This window comes from Lepidothrix coronata, unplaced genomic scaffold, assembly GCF_001604755.1.
Source record: "Lepidothrix coronata isolate B3197 unplaced genomic scaffold, Lepidothrix_coronata-1.0 Scaffold32, whole genome shotgun sequence".
In the NCBI taxonomy this organism is placed as follows: domain Eukaryota; kingdom Metazoa; phylum Chordata; class Aves; order Passeriformes; family Pipridae; genus Lepidothrix; species Lepidothrix coronata.
In genome coordinates, this window is record NW_016690212.1 from 3063865 (window position 1) to 3083803 (window position 19939).

Genomic DNA, 19939 nt, shown 5'->3' on the forward strand with positions numbered 1-19939 from the left:
GCGGCAGCGAGAGGTCCCGCAGCCCCGCGCCGCGCCCGGTGCGCACCTGCCCGGAGCTCGCCTGCGGAGGAGTCCAGACGCCCAGCAGGCAAGACCCTCCCCACTGCGCTGGCCGCCTGCGGTGCGGCAGCGGCGGGCACCGCAGTGCCCGCAGCGGGGCTGTGCTGCCCGAGCATGCGAGCTGCTGTGCCGCGATGCGGTGTGCGGGCAGCGCTGCCCGGCCGTGTGCCGAACCCTGAGCACCGCAGAGTCAGGGGCTCCGTCGTGCTCCGCGCTTGGCGAGCGCACGGACACGGTCTCAGCCTTGCCGGTGCTTTGCTGCGAGCGTAGGAATCGTTTGGCCGGAGCTCGCTGCGCTCTGGTGAAACAGGGGCTGAAGGCGAAACCCGTGCCCGAGCCGAGGCACGGCGGTGGCAGGGCTGGGGCTGCAGCCCAGCCCACCCCAGCCTGGGCACCAGCCCTGGGACACTCTGGCACCGGTTACAGTGAGCCGGTGGTGCCCACGGGCTGGGCTGGCCATCTGCAGCTTGAATGCACCTGGAGCCCTGGCCTTCAGGGAAGGAAGGGATCATCCTATATACAGACCCCCCTGTGTCAACACTACGTGCGCTTGTTAATTATTTAGTAAGCGTATAGGGCTGTACGCCATTGCTCATGCACTGTTTGTTGTGTTTTGTGCTGCTTGTCGTTAACCCTTGATCTCTTTTTCATAGCTTAAGAAATACAGGGAGTATATGCCATAAGAAACCCTTTTATTTCTCACTCCTCTCACGTCCAGTCTTCTGGGTCCAGTGACGCAGGGGCTGCCTAACGGAGTGGCTGCTGTGCAGCATAAGCAATATTATACAATATACAATTTTGTAATAAATTTGTCTACCTCAGCGTGTGCCTCTAGCGCAATGGAGATGAGCTGTGGTTTGCTGCATGGCATCCTCCAGTGAGCCCCTGGAGAGGGTGGCCCTGACTCTGCTGCTTACCTCTAGCAGATTTGTCTATTTGCAGGGTGGTGACATTTTGTGGTCACCAGTATCTTTGTATTTCACGTCATCTTGTGCCCTTCATGTACTGGCTTTGTAACTCTTTAATTTTTGAGATCAAGAATTCATGAATCAAAAGATGGGGGTGTGGGGAGGCTGAGTCAGATTGTGAAAAGGGAAAGCCAAGTGAGAGTGTGCAATTGCATATCACATTTACAAACATGGTTTCATTCATTCATCTCCAAATGTTGCTCCTGTTACTACTAATAAAGCTCTGGTTTCTCAGACCGGAGCTGCCCTGGGAACACTGATTTTCATGGGATTTTTACTTTATAGCCTCCATAGTATTTGTGTTACAGTATATTATTTTCCCAATTATGTTTTCATTACATTGAACATGTTACTATCGGAAAGAATTTGATAATATGAATGTACTTCCCACACACTCCCTGTCGTTCCTATTATTCGATGTGCAAAGGAGTGACAGATTATATACCAGCAGCAATTTGTTTCCCTCTATACTGGTAAGATTTCCTAATTATGAAAACAAAAAAGCTTTTTCCCTGAGCATGCACCCCTGTTTGCTTCGTCTTTCTTTCTTCATCTTGCTAATGATAGCCAACTCCATCATGGTGATTTTGGAGCTGCTGGAAATCTAGCTTTGTCTACTGAAAGATTTCTACGGAAACCTTTATAGGCAAAGGGAGCCAGAGAGCAAGTCTGCTTTAAGCATAATGGTGTCTGGGGTTTTCTTCTCTGGCTGGGAGGTGTAACTGTGGAGTGTACAGTAATTAATTTAATCCAATGTTGAGAGAGAAAGAGGAAGAATGATTGTATCAGGAAAAAATAAGAGTCTTTTTAAAGTATCAGATGTAAAATTGAAGCAGCCATTTCAATGACCTTTGTGATTTCTATTTCAGACAAAAGGCAGCAACCTAGTACAAGGGTATCGTTTGTCTTCTCCCAGCCTCATCCTTTGTTCTCCTTGGGTTTAGCCTGTCACTTCCTAGGGTTTGGCTCTGTCCCTTGTTGGGACAGCAGCACTTCTCACCCGTGACTCTCAGAAGTGCTGTACCAGCAGGTGATTTTTTTTTCTAGTACTCATTTCACATCTTCTCTGCTATGCAGTCTTTTTTTCTTCTTATGACCCTCTGAGTCTCTCTGTGTCTTATTTATGCTTCAGTATTTCTTCCTTGCCAAACATTGCACTAGTTACTTTACCTTCCCCCTCTCTCTGCTTTTTGTCCACTCGTGGCTTTTCTCTCATTTTTTTTTCCCTTTCATATATCTTCTTCTTACATCTTTTTTTTTCCCCCTCACTTTCTGTCTTTCTTTTTATATCCTCTCCTACTATCTCCTTTCTGACATCCCACTTCCATCCACTGTCTTACTCTACCTTCCTCTTGACATTTTCTCTCCACCCTGTTCCTTTTGTTATTGTCCTTTTCATCCCTTGCATTTACATATATATGTAAAACAATAATGTAATAAATATGTATACTAATATATTACATATATATGTGTATACATATACCTGTACTCTACTCCATGTCTTCCATTCTCCAGCTGAAACAAAGAAATTACTTATGCTGGTAGTCTGATTGTATTGCATCCCTTTCTCAGCACCTGAAATACACTGCTCCTACCCATCCTCCAACACATATATTGGGTAGACTGAAGAATTAAGTGTGTGGGAAACGTTCCTAAATTCAGAAGTGTACTTAGAAAAGCGTCTTGCTCAGGCTGCACTGTGAACAGAACAGTTGTTGTGCTCCCACTGGCAGTACCAGAGGAGAACTGTAAGTCCCTTGAATTCAAGGACCTAATGACATTTCTCAATTTCAGGGTTTTTTTAATGAAAATATTATAATGTTAGATAAGGGACACTACCATCTCTTTGAATTATCCCTTGGATCTTGGACTGACCCAAAATAAGACCTCACAAAATGCTTTTCTTTTTTTTTTCCCCAATTGTTTTGTTTTATACATTCATTAAGCCACTTTTCTGCAGTTATTGGGAGAGAAATGCTTTTTCCTTATCAGTTCTAAGCTCTGCCTCTGAAAAGGGCTCTGTATGGGGTGAGACTGGAATCCTGGCTTTTCAGCTTCCCCTTTCTTTGGAGCCAAAGGGAGAGGAGAGAGCTATGACTGCAGGATCATATTCATTGGGTGGGAGATGGAAGAATAGATACATAAACCAAAAATACTACATTAACCTCAGAGGGTGGGGGGTGGAGTTGTTTAATAATTATTCCCCTTGACTATCACTGACTACTGCTCATTGAGGATCCAGGGCAAATGTTAAATTTTGCTATTTAAATAAGAATCTTCATTTTAAAAAATCATTTAATAATTAAACTATTTTTTTTTTGTCATTCAGAGAGCATACTACTGACTGGCTGGAATGAAAACAGCTCTATCCCACGGACTCCACCTCTGCTTTCTGGCAGCTTACCTGACTCATAAAGAGAGTAGGGGGTTTTATATGCCACCTACATCAACTCAACATTTTCCTTTGTGGTGAGAGTTAATCACCACCCTTGTCATATTATTTCACCCTATTGAAGTGGGGATTCTTTACCTTTCAAACCAGCCTTAAAACTTAGGGTGAGGTTTTTTTCTGAATTTGCACCATTGCAGATGGTGTGTGTTGAAGAGGAAACTGTGGGGTTTTAGCCATGATCGTCGGAGATTTAAGGGGGCAAAGTTTTGCTTATATTTGTCAGAAAAACTAGGCATGCTTTGGGCACAAAAATCTCTCTTTATAACCTGTTTGTATAACCTGTGTCTCTTGTGGGCAGAGAGATCATATGTAGTAGGCTGATATTTGTCAAGCAGAAAAAATTACATGAAAGAAGACTGGAAGGTAGGAATGAGAACAAAACACAGAAATGGCAGTACAATGGATGCAGTGTGTGTACAAGGCAGTGGAGGAAGGGAGAGGAGGAACAGAAAGTACACCTCCTGGAAGGTTACTGGAGTTACAAGAGAACATGAGTTACCCTTCCTCCTGGAAAGTGTGAGGAAGCTTAGACAGAAAAGCATGTGACTTTTTGCAGAAGGAATTCTTGAAACGAGGGAGCTGAAGGAACTGCTGTGGAGCTCAGCACTTACCTACTATGAAGGAGAGCCAGGGAAATCACTTGGTAAGAGTCTCCTCATTTCTCTGTCACAAAGGCAGGTAGAATCAAGGAACAGGAAGGAAAGGGGAAAACCAAAAGGACACAAGTTAACCATTGGCAGATGTCAGTGAAGGAAGGGTAGAGAAAGGAAACTGCTGCCGTGTTGGCAGAAAGTTTCCAGGTCCTCTGTGGGACCTGGAAATTGCCAGAGAAATAAGGGGTGTGCTACAAGACAGGAGACGGGGAGCATCCTGTCAGGAATGAGCTGTCTGACCATACATAATATAAATATAGGTTATTTCCATTCTTGATGTGTTTCAGTCTTAAAATGCACCACAGATACAGCGCCTCTGCCTTGAAGATATGGAAGCTGTAGCTGTCTCAACCTTCCTGTAACCCCCTCCTCCTTCTCACATGCCAGAATTAACGCCATATTATCTCCTCTCCTGCACTGTGGGTCCTCAGCCTAGCTCCAATCATCCTTCTTATTGATTGCACCTGCTTCATGAATGGGGCACAACTCAAGATGAGGACTTAGCAGTCATCTGCAAAGATGTGCTTCTCAAAGCAGAGGCACTAATGAGCTCTGTGAAGGAAGCATGCTGGGAGAGGCAGCAGCAGGGAGAAAGAAGAGCAAAAAGAGAGCCCATCATCTGAGAAAGAAACAGACTTAGGAGACTATAGGAGACTCTAGGATTATTGCAGTGGGGAGACTAAAGGCATGGAAGCCTCAGGAGGAAAGTGAATGTGGGAGGATGGAGCCATGGATGGTTAAAAATAACAGTATGGTACTCCACTGATATTTTAAACCTGCTGCCTTTGAAAACCCTTCTGAGTTTTGAAAAGCAAACCTTAAATTTAATTGTTCTAATTGGTACTGACCATCCAGGACCGCTGGCATTTTGGGCCAGTCATTTTGTCCAGCGACCCCCATTTTCTTCACTGCAGGTCTAATGGTTGCAACCACGTCTTCAGCAGATTGCTCTTTGTACCCCTCCTGATGTAAATATCAATGTATCCCCAATTATGTTTTGATTTCTCTGAAAGGGAGATGGCGTTTGTGAGGAGCACACTAACTCCATGTGATAATGATGCTATCACAAATTAGAGGTAAATTAAAGCACCATTCACAATCAATTTGTACAATGTGGAATTTGGGCCTGGGTTAATTTGGACCTGAAAGCCATTTTTTTTTATGTTTCTGAACAACTGCCAGCTTTTCAAGCCTGTGGCTGTTCCAAGTAATGCATTAGTCTCTGTACAAATAACACATGTGAGATGGGACCAAGTGGTAGCAAACCTGCTGGGGCTTTGAACTTCCTGGCACTTGTAATGGGTGTGAGAAAATGAAGGAAGGAACAATAAATAAAAGAATAAAGAAAAGAGAAGTAGAAAGTGAAGGACATCTGTGCATTTTGATAACAATTCTTCAGTAGCACAGCAGCATAGAATGGAAATACATTGTCTGGTTAATGTAGAGCAGTTATTTGCTATGCCAGAGCCATCTTATAGAAATCTTTTTTTTATTTTTAAATTAAGTTTTGTCTTTTAACCATGAAAGGTATCAGTTTCTTCATCTTTCTCCCCTCCTCCCTTGCCTTTATCTTCCCACTTCCGAGTAAGGATATAAATAATGTTCCCTCTCATCTCCAGTGTAAATTTATTCATGAACATTTTAAAATGGCTTATTGTCAGTTCTTGTTCCAGAGTTTACTTTTACCTTCAATAACTCTTGTGTCCTTAGTGCTCTCTCCGGTCTATTTCTGGAGAAAAGTCAGCTTGCCTTTCCAGGGAAGCTTTGCCGTGCTGTCCCAGCCACACTTTACTCCTCTCCTTGCATCTGGCAGGGTCTCCATTTTCCTGCTTCCTACAGAAGATGACCTCTAACACTCAGAGCACTCTCTGCCTGTGGTAATGTGATCTCGTGACAGCAGCAGAAAAAGGTGTCAGCAGTCCTGGATCATGTTCCCAATCCAGTCTTTGGATGATGATAGGTCTGGGGAAGGACATTTATCTTTGTTTCTCTGCAGGCTCCAGTAATAGTCACACATCTCTGTTTTACAGTAAAATGGCTTTTACAATGCCAAATTAATTATTAATACATACATTACAATATTTTCAGTATTCTGTAGCAGTGAAATCAGATGCTGTCCCACTTGCTGCCCTTTGGCTTGTGGCATGGCATGCAGTCCTTTTGAATGTACCTGTGTGGTACCCCCACCTCCTGTGTTTGCACTCTGTGTTCCTAGGCACCCAGGCTTAATTGCCGTGATAAAGCAGCTTTCACATATTCCTGACTTTTTTGGTAATTGCGTGATTTCTGCTATTTTTTCTTACATAATTTTCTGGACTTGCTGAAATGTGAGTAATCTAACTGGAAAGTGATGATTGAAGTGAGAGACTCTTTTTGAGGGAATGTTGGTCATGATTGATTACCACTGCACACATCATGTCCTCAAGTGGCACTTTCTCCCCATGTAGGGGGAGATCTGGTGATATTGCCCATGTCTGTTGAGCAGACATGCATTAGACCCATGTATATCCCATGAAGGTTGTTAAAAAGCTTTGCTGGGTTTATTTCACCCATGCCATTGAGAATACATGGTAACGCCTACATTGTGATGTACCCATCACATCACTCAAAAGCCTTAATGCCCTTAGTCTGATCTTCAGTCCAATTTGGGCACATAGCTTTCCACTTCATCATGGGTTTATATCTGAACATATTGTTCCCAGTCAATATAGTTTGGCCAGAGTACAGATTTTGCGGTACTATCTGAGCTTTTGTTTCTTTTTGCTACATAAATGATCTGTGGCATTGGAAAAGGTCACAGAAACCTGTTAAAACCTGGATATGAGGTGTGTGGGAGGAAGAGGTGCCACACATGTCTGCATTGGTTTCAACACAACTCCTACTTTAACTTGGAAGCAGCTATCATCTGGGGCAGCTTCTTCTCCCTCTCCCACCCACTCTCCCCTTATGGCCTGCGGGTGCTGGGCTGTAGCTTCTCTCATATTTTTGCCTGAATGGCTGAATTAGCACATTTTTAGTGGATGCTTTTTCAGCACTGATGAAGATGGTCTAGAATTTTGATAATTCTCCATTACTTCATAAAATGTATAAAAATAGTTTGCTTAAAGGCCATAGCAGTTCTTTAGGCTTATTATCATTAGTAGTTTAGAGACCATGGTTCCATTTTAGAAGGAGTTCTTTAGATATAGCAGACTAAGTGATTTTGTGCTCTTCTGCTTTTCCAGAGGAATTGAAATGATGTGGTTAAAGATCAAGTGATTTTAATTTCTTATATGGCACAGAGCAATTTATTTGAAATCTGCACTTTTTATTTTCAATAGCATAGGGTGTAATGGAATAAGTAAAGCATCTTTCTTTTGTTAGTCACCTATGATTTTTGTTCTCACACCCATCTCCAATTGTCTTTTCTTTGCAAACCACCAAGAAGTTACATAGAGCTTGTGATGCTTCTGAGTAGTGGAGCTGCTGTGATGTCTTGCTGCTTCTGCCCAGCAGGATTGGTCCAGATCGGTTGTAGCTCAGCTGCCTGTACATGGTCAGCAGGCTCTGACCTCTCCCTGCCTTCCGAGTGACTTTGCTGAGTTAGTCTAGGGACAGGAGCTAAACCCCACACCCAGACACAGAGTTGTGACAGGTTGATCCCCTGCGGGTCCAGCTGAGTTGAAGTGGGATAGGAATGGAACAGAAGCCTTTTGCTTCAGAAAAGAATTTGTGGCAGGAGCAGCAAATCCTGATGACTCTGAAACTTGAAGAGGAAGCTTGTGCTGAAGTTTATGTTGTATAAGGTTCTGACTTATTGGTAAAACCCTAGGAAGGAAGTGAGCCTGGTTGTGTTCTCTGTTGGACTGTGTTAGTGCTGAAGACTTTCTGAGGATGTTTGTGATAATACAGAATCACAGAATATTCTGAGTAGGAAGGGACCCACAAGGATCATCAAAGTCCAGCTCCTACAGGTTTCTCTGAAACCCTGGCACTCTGTGTGAAGGTTGCCTGGAGTGTAATTGTAGCAGATGAACTGGGTGAACTCTCATAAACATTTAACAGGTATTGATCTAGAGAAAATATAATTTTGCATTTATTAGATGCTGTTGGTCAAGCGCGTAGATCAGAGATATCCCAAATCAGGTAGATAATGAGTGCTCTTATAAAGAGCAGATAATAAAGCTTTTTTAAGTACTCATTAACAGTAACAAAACCTTGATAAAACATGAACTCTGATTTTTATAAAGTACTGAGCCTCCTGGATTCCAATGGAAATCAATGTCGGCTGTTGGTGCTAAGCATCTCTAAACATTGTGTTTGTGGTTTCAGACCCAGGTTAAATCCCCATTGACTTCAGACACTCTTTTAATCAGCCTAAGGACTGAATATTTAGCCTTCTGACAGTCATTCTTCTTGCAACATTGTCTCTCTGTTGCTCTGCTTCACTCATGGGTAAGATTTTATTTTCCTTAAGAATTCAGTGTATCTTCTCTGCAGAGAGCTCAAATCTAGGGTCCTGCTCCTTACTATGTACATAAGCATCTCTGATTGTTACCCCCACAGCCCTGAGAAGTACTTACAACTTGGGCAGAAGTAGCACAAGAAATGACAGCTCTTTCTGGTGTTTAAAAATGTGTTTTCTAAAAATAATAAATGGGAATTATAGAAAAGAAGAGAAAATATTATTGTAGGGAGTACCCTGTACTGAACTCCCAGGCAATGGGTTAACACAAGCAAGATAAGGATCAGTCAAAGAGTTAGGACACCAGTGTATGGCACTGCTCTTTTCTGCTTGTATTTGTTCTAAAGAAATTTAAAGATTTCTTTGAACATAGTGTGTCTGTGTCAGGGACTGAATTTGTAGCATTTCTTTCTATGTAAAGGAGTAAGGGACATCTTCAGTTTTAAGCTCTTTTCGTGGTCTTATACGCAAGCAGGAATCTCTTCACTAGAACACTGCATATGTGTATCCCAGGTTAAAAGTTAGCCTTTTAAATGATAACTTTATCATTCATATCATATACAATGTAGCAGAGCATGTGGAAGTGGGGATGGGGCCTTATTATTGGTACTGGATTACCTGGAAGGAGACCTAGGATCCCAAAACTGTCATCTGTGCCCCTCCATCATTGGAATTGGGAATTTCAGAACAGTTTACCTTATTCTAGGAAATTCTCCTCTGCTTTCCTTCAAAGCAAATATTACCTCATGATCACATGCTAGACAACATAGCAAGAGAAAAATTCTTTTCAGTCCAAAATATGACTATCAGTTTTTGCACATGAGGCATCATCCCCAGATTCTCATGGCGAGTCATCACGCTTCTGATCTGCTTCAGTACCTAAGGCAGAGCTTGGTACCAAATAATCACGAAATATTGCTTATTTTCTCAACTATTACTATATAATTATACCTGTCAGATGAGCAAATTCTTGTTTAATAACTTCCAGGTAGATGGCTGCACATTATATGAGGGAGGGGATTTGCAGTTTGCAGAAATATGCTGTTCCAATAACAGTCATTTGTAACTTGTAAACTGTATTTACCAGATCTTATGAGCATTTCAGAGCAGATGAATCTGTTGGAAAGCCTTTTCCTTTTGGTGGAAACATTTCCTAATTAATTGCCCTTCTTTGTGTTTCAGAGAAGTTAAAAAAAAAAAAAGCATCAGCCAATTTCACTTTACATTTCTTGGCATGTAGGAATAAAGCCAAGTATTCTTTCTTTTATACAATAGGAGAAACTAAGGAAAGGGATAATAATTGAACAGAATGAACTGGACATTTCTACTGAAGGGGCAGGTGCCCACTGGCTCTCATTTACTCTAGCAAAGATTAAAATAGAACATCAGAAGATTTGCAAAAACCAGAACATCAGATGCCCAAAAGATGAGAGCTTGAGATTTTCCTACAAATGTTTAATTTTCCACCAAAACAAAATAACAAAGTGTTCATTTTAGAAATGTATCTTTTATGGTTGATTAGGAAATTACAGTAAGGGAACAGCCTGGTGGGCATGGGAATTTACAGTGGATGCCCCAGAGCTCATCACAGCAAGGACAGCTTTCAAAAGGACAAAGAAAGAAAGAAAATCCAAGTGCTTTTTCTAGCCCTGCATGAGGACAGGTCCAGAAGGCCAGCTAATAGTCAGCCATGCACACCGCTGTCACCAGCTTGGCATTGGTCCTACAGACTCAGCAGCAAGGCAAAAAATGAACAAAAATTCTGCAGGAGCTTCCCTGCCTGTCTCTCTCCAACTGTATATCAGGCCTGAGGAAAACAGAGACAGCATGGGATTTCTCAGCAGGGCTCCTTTCCATTTCAGGTCTGAGACTGTGGTGATTTGTATCTTTGAATATGTTTTTCTGTTTGTTTTCCTTTTAACAATGCTGAAGAAAGGGGTGTCAACACAAAGGAAGATGTATGTGTCACTCCATACTGCTCTGGTTTCTGGCAGCAGTCAGGCTGCTGCTTGGAACTGGCTGGAAAAATTGCTGTCACTGGTTTTGTTGTTGGTTTTCTGAGGAAAGAAAAAAATGCCAGCACTGATAACTGATTGACTCAGAGCATACAAAGCCATAAAGTAAAAATGTGCCCAAAGATTTTCCTCAAAAACCTGAAACCTTCCAAATGTCACCATGATGCTTCAGAGTGCCTTCTCTTGCATATCCTGTGTCCCAGGGACCTCAGTGGCTTGGACCTGGAAATGAGCATCACCTCCCCTCCTTAGGCATCCTTATGGAAGTCTCTGGCTGCAGTATCCCATGAGAAACGCCCATCAAGAGAACACAGCCCATAAAACGTGTTCTGCCCATCTTCAGTCTCCAAGTCACAGAAATTATGAGGTTGGGGGTGCCTCAGGCAAACATCTTGTACAGTCCATGCTCAGAGCAGGGTTAGTGACTGTGAGTTGCTCAGAGCCACATCCAGTTGGATTTTGAGTATCTCCAAAGATTGATATCCTGCAACCTCTCTGAGCAACCTGTGCCAGTGCTTGGTCAGCCTCACAGTAGAGAAGTCAATCATGATAGCAGCACTTCCTAACACAAAACCTAACAACTCCAGATTCTTTCTCTCTCCCTCTCTCTTTCTTTGGTTTTGTTGTTTTTTGGGGGGTTTTTTTGATTTTTTTTTTTTAAGGGAAAAGAAAGAGATGCAACTATTTTCATAAAAAGAAACCATTTTTTTTTAAAGATCACTTAGTGTTTTCCTCAACAAACTCTCCACATGGACACTTTGGGAATAATTCCACTACTTCTGTCTTCATACCAGAGCAGCACCTGCCTCTGGGTTGTGTTACACTGTTGACAGAAGGGTTGGTGACACCATTGATCATTTGTAACATTATTTATTTATTACCTGGTAAGTGCACTCAGGCTCTTTGTGGTAGACACTGCCCAAATAAATCAAAAGGAATACAATCTGTTTTCAAAGCAGGTGTTATTTACCTGTTAAACAGTCAGCTGCAAAGAAATGGGTAGAGAGAAGCAAGGAAACCAAAGCTTTTGTGCTAATTTCTGAACTTCAGCATCACTGTGGCCACACATGGGAGAAGAGTAAGATCCTGGCTGTGCTGCCCAAGGGTGGGTGTTAGCAGTCAAATGGACAGAGATGTCCTGTAGGTGTGACCTTTCCTGGAGTCATATGAAATCACTCTGGTGACTGTTGGGCACTATATTCATTTTTTAAAAGCTGCAGTACAAGTGCACTTAAGAATTAATGCATATTTCAGAAGGACATACTTTTTAAGAGCCTAAGAAGTAGTCATTTGCATTTTTCAGTTGTGGTGTTTTTGTCAGGAAATGAGCTTAAGAGAAAAAGAAGCATGTGCACAGTTATCCCTTCTCTTGGAAAAATGCCTTTCCGTTGAAAAGACATATTTTCAAGTCTACAAACAGAGCAGTAGGGGATTTCTTCTCAGTAGGGCTTCCCAAATAGAGGAAAAAAGGAAGAAAATTTGTGATTTCGCCAGAGGAAGAAAATGTGACGTTTAAGGGGGCAGGTGTCAGAGTTTTGAAGGCTGTCCAGAACTTTTGGGGCAGTCCAGCACTAGCCCTTCCAAATGCCACCACTGAGAAGAATGCATGGGGAATTAAGGAAGGGGATGAGGTGGCATAGTGAAACACTTTGCCCATGAAAATCATGTCTTTGGAGAAGAAACTGCTTTGCTGGAGCAGAAACTCAGCGCTAAGGACACTGATGCCAGCTTTGGCTTCTAGACAGGAGGGTGTTTTGGAGGGCTGTGGTGAAAGGCCTTGCCTCCCTGCTGCCTGGCATCCCGAGCAATGCCAATTTGCCCTTGCAGCTGGGTGTACCCCCACTTCAAGTGCTCAGCATTGCCCCTTGCCCAGTGCCTGCCAGACCATGAGGCTGCCAGAGCCCAGCACTGGTGCCTCATGGCACGGAGCAGCCAGCAGTGCAGGAGGCATCATCTCACATACTGATTTGGAGCCACAGAAGTTTCTTGCATGATTTGGAAGCAGGAGCTGGTATCCACTGAGATGTGGGCACATGAATCCAGCCTTGGTATCAAAGATGTCTGCTCCCATAGGGAGCAACCAGGAACTTTGCATAGATTGATTCCAACAGTGCTGCTGCGTCTAGTTTTAAATGCAAATGCAGGCAACAGTGGAGAAACCAGGTGTCTCACTCCTTCCCAAGAAGGAGAGGCAGGGCTGAGCATGCAGCCGTTGCTTTGGCACAGGCACCATTTAGGTCCCTCTCTGATACTCTTGAGTATGCAGACCATATGTTACATCCCAGCTTTCTCTCTCCTGTTTACTTCTATCCATTTTCCTGTATGTCATCAGCTCTGAAACTCTTTTTTCTCTACTAGTCTCTCTTGGCCAGCAGACTAAAATTCCTAGGTCATCTTCAAAGGGGACACAGAGCAGTAAAACCCAAGCCCTGGGGTGATGCTGGAAGCTTACCAGGTTGCAACACGGTTGTTCACTTGACCCACGTAGTAAAGCACATGTAAATTTGTAGTGTAGTGAAGGCACACAGTTTTTTACATACTGCCTTTTTGTTACTGCACTTCTGGATGAAAGCAGTCAGCTGCAGATCATGGCTCTGCAGGTTGTGGCCTAATGAAGAAAAACTCAGAGGGAGGATCAGGCACGTTTGGTGTAAATTGTCCAGTGAAGACCTGCTCACTCAAAAGCAGAAAGAACCAAATAGCAGGAAACAATTCTTTCTATCAACATGTAGCCCAAAACCACATTGATGTTTTTTTTCCAGGTGATTCCTGACACCACCTCTAAGCTTTTGTACTCTCTGATATTTTTTGCTAGATAATATGAATAATGAGAGATTTCTATAGCTCAGCTAGCTAGCTTAAAAGTGTATTAATTTTGTGTTCCACTGGAATACATGGTGTCAAACAACAACCACAGAAATGCAAGTACCCTCAAAATAAACTTCTACCTACATGCAAAGAGAAAAGGTTTTATTAGAGATTGTAATAACCACATAAAATTATTTTGACCAGTTTCATATAAAGGTGGCTTCACTGATACCTTGGAACAGTCTTCCAGGAAGATTTAATTTAATCCATACCGCAGTCAGTGTTTTCTTTGGAACTACAATATTTTTCTCAGAAAGATGTTCACCCTCCATCTCATATTTACTAAGTAGACGCCAACTAGACCTGTGTTCAGTGATATTGACAAGGCCAGTGTTTTAGGGATTTAAACAGAGAACAACAAAAAGCCATACACAAACCAGAGCAGTTCTTGGTGGCAGTTCAAAAATGCTTGCACAGGATCATGGGGTATTTGTCTCAGATTCAGAGCTATTGCTTATCTCTGACTCAGACTCTCTCATCTTTCAATACAATTATTCTGTAGAAGATCAAAAAAGAATTCCATTTTTTTTCATGTTTTCTCCAAGCAGCTCCAACACCCAGTGAAAGATTTCTCAGGATGCCAGAGCCAGCAAAGTCAACCTCAGCCCCCAAAAAGGGCTCCAAGAAAGCTGTGACAAAGACCCAGAAGAAGGGCGATAAGAAGCGGCACAAAAGCAGGAAAGAGAGCTACTCCATCTATGTCTACAAGGTGCTGAAGCAGGTTCATCCTGACACTGGCATCTCCTCCAAGGCCATGGGCATCATGAACTCCTTCGTCAATGACATCTTTGAGCGCATTGCTGGAGAAGCCTCCCGCCTGGCCCATTACAACAAGCGCTCTACCATCACCTCCCGGGAGATCCAGACAGCCGTGCGCCTGCTGCTCCCAGGAGAGCTGGCCAAGCATGCTGTCTCTGAAGGCACCAAGGCTGTCACCAAGTACACAAGCTCCAAGTAGCCAGACATCACCTCTGCAACGGGACCATCAAACACCAGGCCCTCCATGCAAGCACGGGTAAGCAGCCATCGTCTGGATAAATGTCACAGCTATTATCCACAGCAATTTGCAGCCTTGGGATGGGCATGAAAAGCTGCCCAGTGGAAGAGGAGACAGTGATCTGGATGTCAGCTGATTTTCATAGTCTGTTCAGGACGTGGAAAGGATTTGTCAAGGCTCATGGAGGAGGCTCTTGCTTTCACATCTCATTGAAAGAACTGAGCAACCATACTGTATCCAGTCTCCTCTGTGCTTAGCAAACATGCATGTTTGGCACTGGCAGGGGAGACTGGCAGTGGCAGACACCATCCCTGAAGTCTTCCTGTTTGACTGCTTTCTCACAGTCATCTGATACGGGCACTGAGGAGTCAGCACTGGCATCCTCTCTGTCATAGCCTGGATCCCTCCTGATGTGCAGTGGCTCAGCCCACCCTGTGCTGGCAGAAGCAACAGCTACCAGGCACACATTGATTCAACAGCTATCTGTGCTTGACAGCCTGTTTTAAAGAGCAAACCTGGCAGGCAGGCAGATGCCCAAGTTGATACCAAGTGCTAATCCTCCTCATTGCTCCCGATGGATGAGCCATGGAGCAGGCTGAGGGTGCTGGCGCTGCCTCCACCTTGTGCCGAGGTGGAGAGATGGACAAGGCAAAATGTTGGGACTGGGTCACCACCTTTCCTGGCTGCTGCTTTGCCTGCTTTAGGACTTGCTTTGATGTGCAAGACTTTGCTAATTCTGCTGCTTTTTACAGACTTTTCCTGCCTTGACGCTGCCTGGGCACTCCCACCGTAAGTGTGGGTGAGAAGGGATGGGGCCCATGAGTGTCCCCTCTCCTGTGAGCTCTAGGCTGGTACAGGACAAACATTAGAGAAGTGTTGGGAGGGGACTGAGGATTTGGGAAGGCATCTGGTATGGAAGCAGAGGTGGGTAATGCATTTTGGGGGGGAAAGAGGCTGGCTCCCTGCAGAGATCACTGCAGGCAGCTCACCTGGCCCTGCCTTCCCTGCTTTGTTCAGCAGTTAGAAAGCAAAACCAAAAACTGGGGCTGGGTGGACGTATAGGGACACTCTCCTGCATCCCAGATATTTTAAAGATTACTCCCCACATCTTCTCAAAATCCACAGTAAGGTGAGCAATAATAGAATCTTGTTAAAAGCCATAGAGATTAGTGGAGGCATATCTTGGTTACAGGTTTATCTTGCCCAGACTGCTGGATAGCAGAAGAGCATGTGTAGCACTGGTGTGAAGTTGAAACTTCCTACTCAAAACACAAAATTAGCCAACATTAAAAAAAAATCAATGTCTCTGGTAGGCAGTAATGCTCAGATAAAAAATATGCATGTCTAAAATAACAACAGTTTTCTGCAGCTTATTCTGTAAATAAAAGGAGCAGCAAAGGCACAGGATCCAGAACTAAGTGCAGATTGTCCCTAAACTCCAAGACCTTGTTTTTAATGGAAAAGTAAATTCATACTCCAAAATAGCAGCCTTGCAGTACATCTCTAACTTTCCCCTGCATTTATCTCTATCGTGTTTCTTTATGCTTTGAGAGTGATTGGAACCTTTAAAAAATTTAGATTGCTTTTGGAGCTGTAGGACTCTGCCTCTCCAGAAAATTCAGTTATTCCTTGGGTTTATTATAACATTGCAGTCATTTTTCAATTGGTCTGAGGAGAGGACTGCATAGACCTGCTCAACCAAGAGCACCTCAGAAACCCAGGAGCAGCCTGGATGTGTGATCTCTGTGCAGGAGTGAAGGTCAAGTTGTTTATGGGCTGCTCCCAGTCCCCTGTATTGGTTTGAACACCCCACACCTGAAAAGGGACTTTCCTACCGCACTCTGCTCAGTGATAACACACGGCTGTGTTTCATAGCCTAATGCCAGCAGGAATGTCTGGTGATATCTCTCAGAAAGAACAGCACCTGGTTAGCTGGCTGCCAGGACCCACAAGGAACTGCTCCCAGCAGCAGCACCTGTACTTAGCAGTATTGGTAACCTGGGCCACTTGGCCAGGACACTTTGGAGGTGACAGCTTACTACTTACTTTTGTTTTCCAATCAAAGACTCAAAATCAGATACCAAAGATTAAAATGTACCTGCAGTGGGCCTAAAGCCACCATCCTTGGCCATCAGAAATCCAGACGGTGGATGATGCATAAGGGGAATATAGGGAGTGAAGGGCTGGTTGACATTGCTGGAGCTTTCTTCTTCTGTCCCTATGAGCTGCAGGTCAGAATTCACCCCCCTGGGAGTCATCTTGAAGGTAGAAATTCAAAGTGGAATAAACTTACTCCAGCCTAAGCAATGTGTGCGAGCCAGGACACACATATCCTAGGATTACTTGGCACAACCTCTAAACCCTCACTCTTTTGAGCAGAGCAGAGTCCTGCTTCAGTCTCCACAAGCTGCAAGAAATCAGGAAAATAAAATGAGATGTCAGTCCTCCAGGGTCACCTGGGTGGCTCGAGGAGCCAGGAATGAGGCTGGTCTTTTGGGCAAGAGCTGCTCACCCCATACACCTACTCACGGCACTGGTCCCATTTGCTTCTGCCGTTGTTGCCACTCTCCATTTTTGGAGCTTGTTTCAGAGAGAAGAGAGACAGTGATTTAAGGCTACAAAAATACCTGAAGACTTAAAGAGGATTTTTATATTGTCTAAAGCTGAGTGACTGAGACTGATCACATCCATCCATTTATAGTTTAGGTTGTCCTTGCACACATCATTTGCTCTTTAGTCTCCCTTTGTATTTTTTTTACTCACCCCTGACAATGTGAAGCACAGGATTGAGGAACTGATCCATGTTAAAATGAAAAAAAAATTTTTTTCTCTTCTTGAAATCTTTGTTTTAACCCAGTTCTGGTGGCTGCTCTGTGCCAGTGAAAGGAAGGGATTATCCAGGAAAGGCAAGGCTGGTATAAGCTAGGACTGACACAGAAAGCAGTTGGGAAGTTAATGGCCCTAGTGTCAAGGAAAAATGAAGAAAGGAAATCTGAGTCTCCTGCAGTGGTTGAGTTAGCAGCAAAGATGAGGCTTTTAAATATGCCTCAGGCTTTTAAATATGCAAGTTTCTCTTGCAGTCCCGATGCTGGAAATCAGTTACATCCCATTTCTGCAGATCTCAAAGGACTCAAGTGTTTCACAAGTGAAAGGGAGCAGGTTGGGAAGGGGACTCTGCTCCCATGCAGCCACCCAGCTGTAGCAGTTGGAGGCTCCTTGTTCAGGCAAGCCTGCAAGGCAGCCTGCCCTTCCCACAGCTGCCTGCTGCTGTACGGGAGCACACTCACAGCAGTTTAACAGGAATTATTTTGAATGTGATGAGCTTGGACTGAGCCTTAATATTAGAGGAAACAGAAGGTGGTCTAAAAGTTCAAGGATCAATTGTCCGCTAAGTAATCTGAGGTGTGACATACTTCACAGTTCCCTGATAAGGAGATTGGCTGCAGAAGAGGGGTTCTACACTCCAGGATCCATGCTTTTAAAATAATACATATTTCCAGATCTGGAATTGATAAAATCGTTTAAAACTGGAGATAATATACCAAGCCCCACTGTCCCTACCTGATTCCTACTGCAGTCCCAGGAGTATCTCTAGGCCACTCCTGTGTTTTGTGAGTTAAAAAAGTAAATCAACTACAGATTAAAAGTTGGAAAGGAAGATGAAAAATGTAATACAGCCTTGCTATTAACCTCATATTAACCCCAAGGACATCACAGCACTGAGTTATTTATTTTTGTGTACAAAAGAAATAAAACAAGCTGCTATAGATCTGCATCTGATTTTCCACCCTGCTTCGCTAGAAGGCCTTAAAGTCCACCTGCCCTTCACAGCACAGCTCAACCTACAGAGGAATTGAGTGGCCACCTGCATGGAGGTTTGCTCCTGCTCAGGACAGACAGGTTTTTATTCAAGCTTGGTGAAAACAAGCGTAGAAACAAGTGTAGAGGAAAGTGCTTGTCCTGGACACCACTGTGTGTCCTAGGGAGGGACAGTACAGAGCCCTGCCCAGCAGAGCTGTGTGGCTGTGCACCCTTCTGCTCTGGTGACAGGCATCCATGCAGATAGCTCCATGTCCTGACCGCCCCTGGAGCAGAGCTTGGCATGGCCTCTGAGCAGCCCTGAGCATTTGTCCCATCATAGCATTTCCTGACGGTTTACATCCAGATCAAATTGTTTACAGGGAAAGGAAGAATGTGAACTAAATCATAGAAATTATTTGCTGACAGAGTTTTGAGAGCTCCCTGGGACCAGTACCTGGGGAGCAATCTTTCATGCTTACTTCATGCATCGTGTCTTGTGGGCTTATGTACAGTTTTTCTGACAGTAAGTGTTACATCAAGTATGATCCATGTTATATTGCTGCTGGTTTATGACCTATCTTAGTGCTAATTACTTGTTTTCTGTTAAATGTATAAATAAAATATAAATGCCAACCTGTTGGAAATCAATGAGACCCAGCTGTCAGGGTGTCTTTGCTTCCTTATTACCTTTGCTACCTTATTACCAAGGTCCCCCCAGGTCCTGCATTTCTCCTTCTCCATGGTATTTCCTTCAGACCCAGAGTGACAGCAACCACCCTTCCAACAGAAATGGAGCCCAGCTGGTCCTGGCAGAGGGTCAGTGAAAAACCAGAGGAGCCCTGCACTGAAAGGATGTCACAGGCTGCCACTGTGAGTCCTCATGGGGGATCACTCACCCCAAACACAGGTGCAACATAAACATCTTTTTTTCTCAAGCCCTTCCAGTGAGCTTGCCCCAGACAGAGCTGAGCCTGCAACCTGTCCTTGCCACACTCCTTGTGTGCTCGGGGAGTGCTCTCCCTGGCACCCATCACTTAACGCCTGGGTGAGAACAGTTTTGACTTGCACAGACTGAACACTGTGGTTGGAGAAGTGTTTTATGCACATTCAGATTTTCTGTTCATCCGAATCAACAACTGCTCCCCTAGAAACATCTTTCCTTGGGCTATGAGAAGTTTATAGGCAACAAACATGGAATAAGATGTAGTGTCTGAAAAATCCAGGATGAAAAATACCTTCCCTTTAAAGAATGATTGCTAAATACGTTCCAGTGAAACACTCACCTGCTGGACATCAGCATCATAATGCACTCAGTGGAGTGGGAAATGAATATGCTGTGCTAGACATTGTTTGCTGGAGAAACAAGCTAAGACTTGAGATAAGCCATATGATAGAAATTAGAGCTAAAAATATTTGTAGTCTTTCTAAAGACAGACTCACAAGCTTAGCATAATTGGGAAAATCAGTATTTGGAGAAAAAAAACTTGTAACTAAATCATCTGAAGTATTTATTTCCAAAGAAATAAATTATGCTGCCTCTAATACTGATTTTCATTTTAATATCCCTTTGCAGACACCCACAATGCACTTTCATAACAGAACTGACTCCTGGGTCTCAGGAAGACCCAAACCAGGTTACAAAAGGTAGAGCATAACCTATGGTCATGCTTCTTCTGGATAT

General features: G+C 43.7%; 1 protein-coding gene across 7 annotated transcripts; it reads left to right on the plus strand.

Moving 5' to 3' along the window:
- On the plus strand, positions 1-19653 carry LOC108495630 (histone H2B 5-like). 7 transcript variants are annotated; one of them, XM_017811548.1, is made up of 5 exons: positions 1459-2058; positions 2601-2776; positions 3358-3497; positions 4037-4123; positions 14006-19653. In XM_017811548.1, the coding sequence occupies exon 5, from the start codon at positions 14038-14040 to the stop codon at positions 14416-14418; it is 381 nt and encodes a 126-aa protein (XP_017667037.1). In that variant the 5' UTR covers positions 1459-2058; positions 2601-2776; positions 3358-3497; positions 4037-4123; positions 14006-14037; the 3' UTR covers positions 14419-19653. The 7 variants fall into 7 exon arrangements, with proteins under 7 accessions (XP_017667040.1, XP_017667037.1, XP_017667039.1 ...); XM_017811550.1 differs by having other exon boundaries at positions 2601-3497; XM_017811549.1 differs by lacking the exon at positions 4037-4123 and having other exon boundaries at positions 14009-19653.
- The last annotated feature ends 286 nt before the right edge of the window (positions 19654-19939 follow it).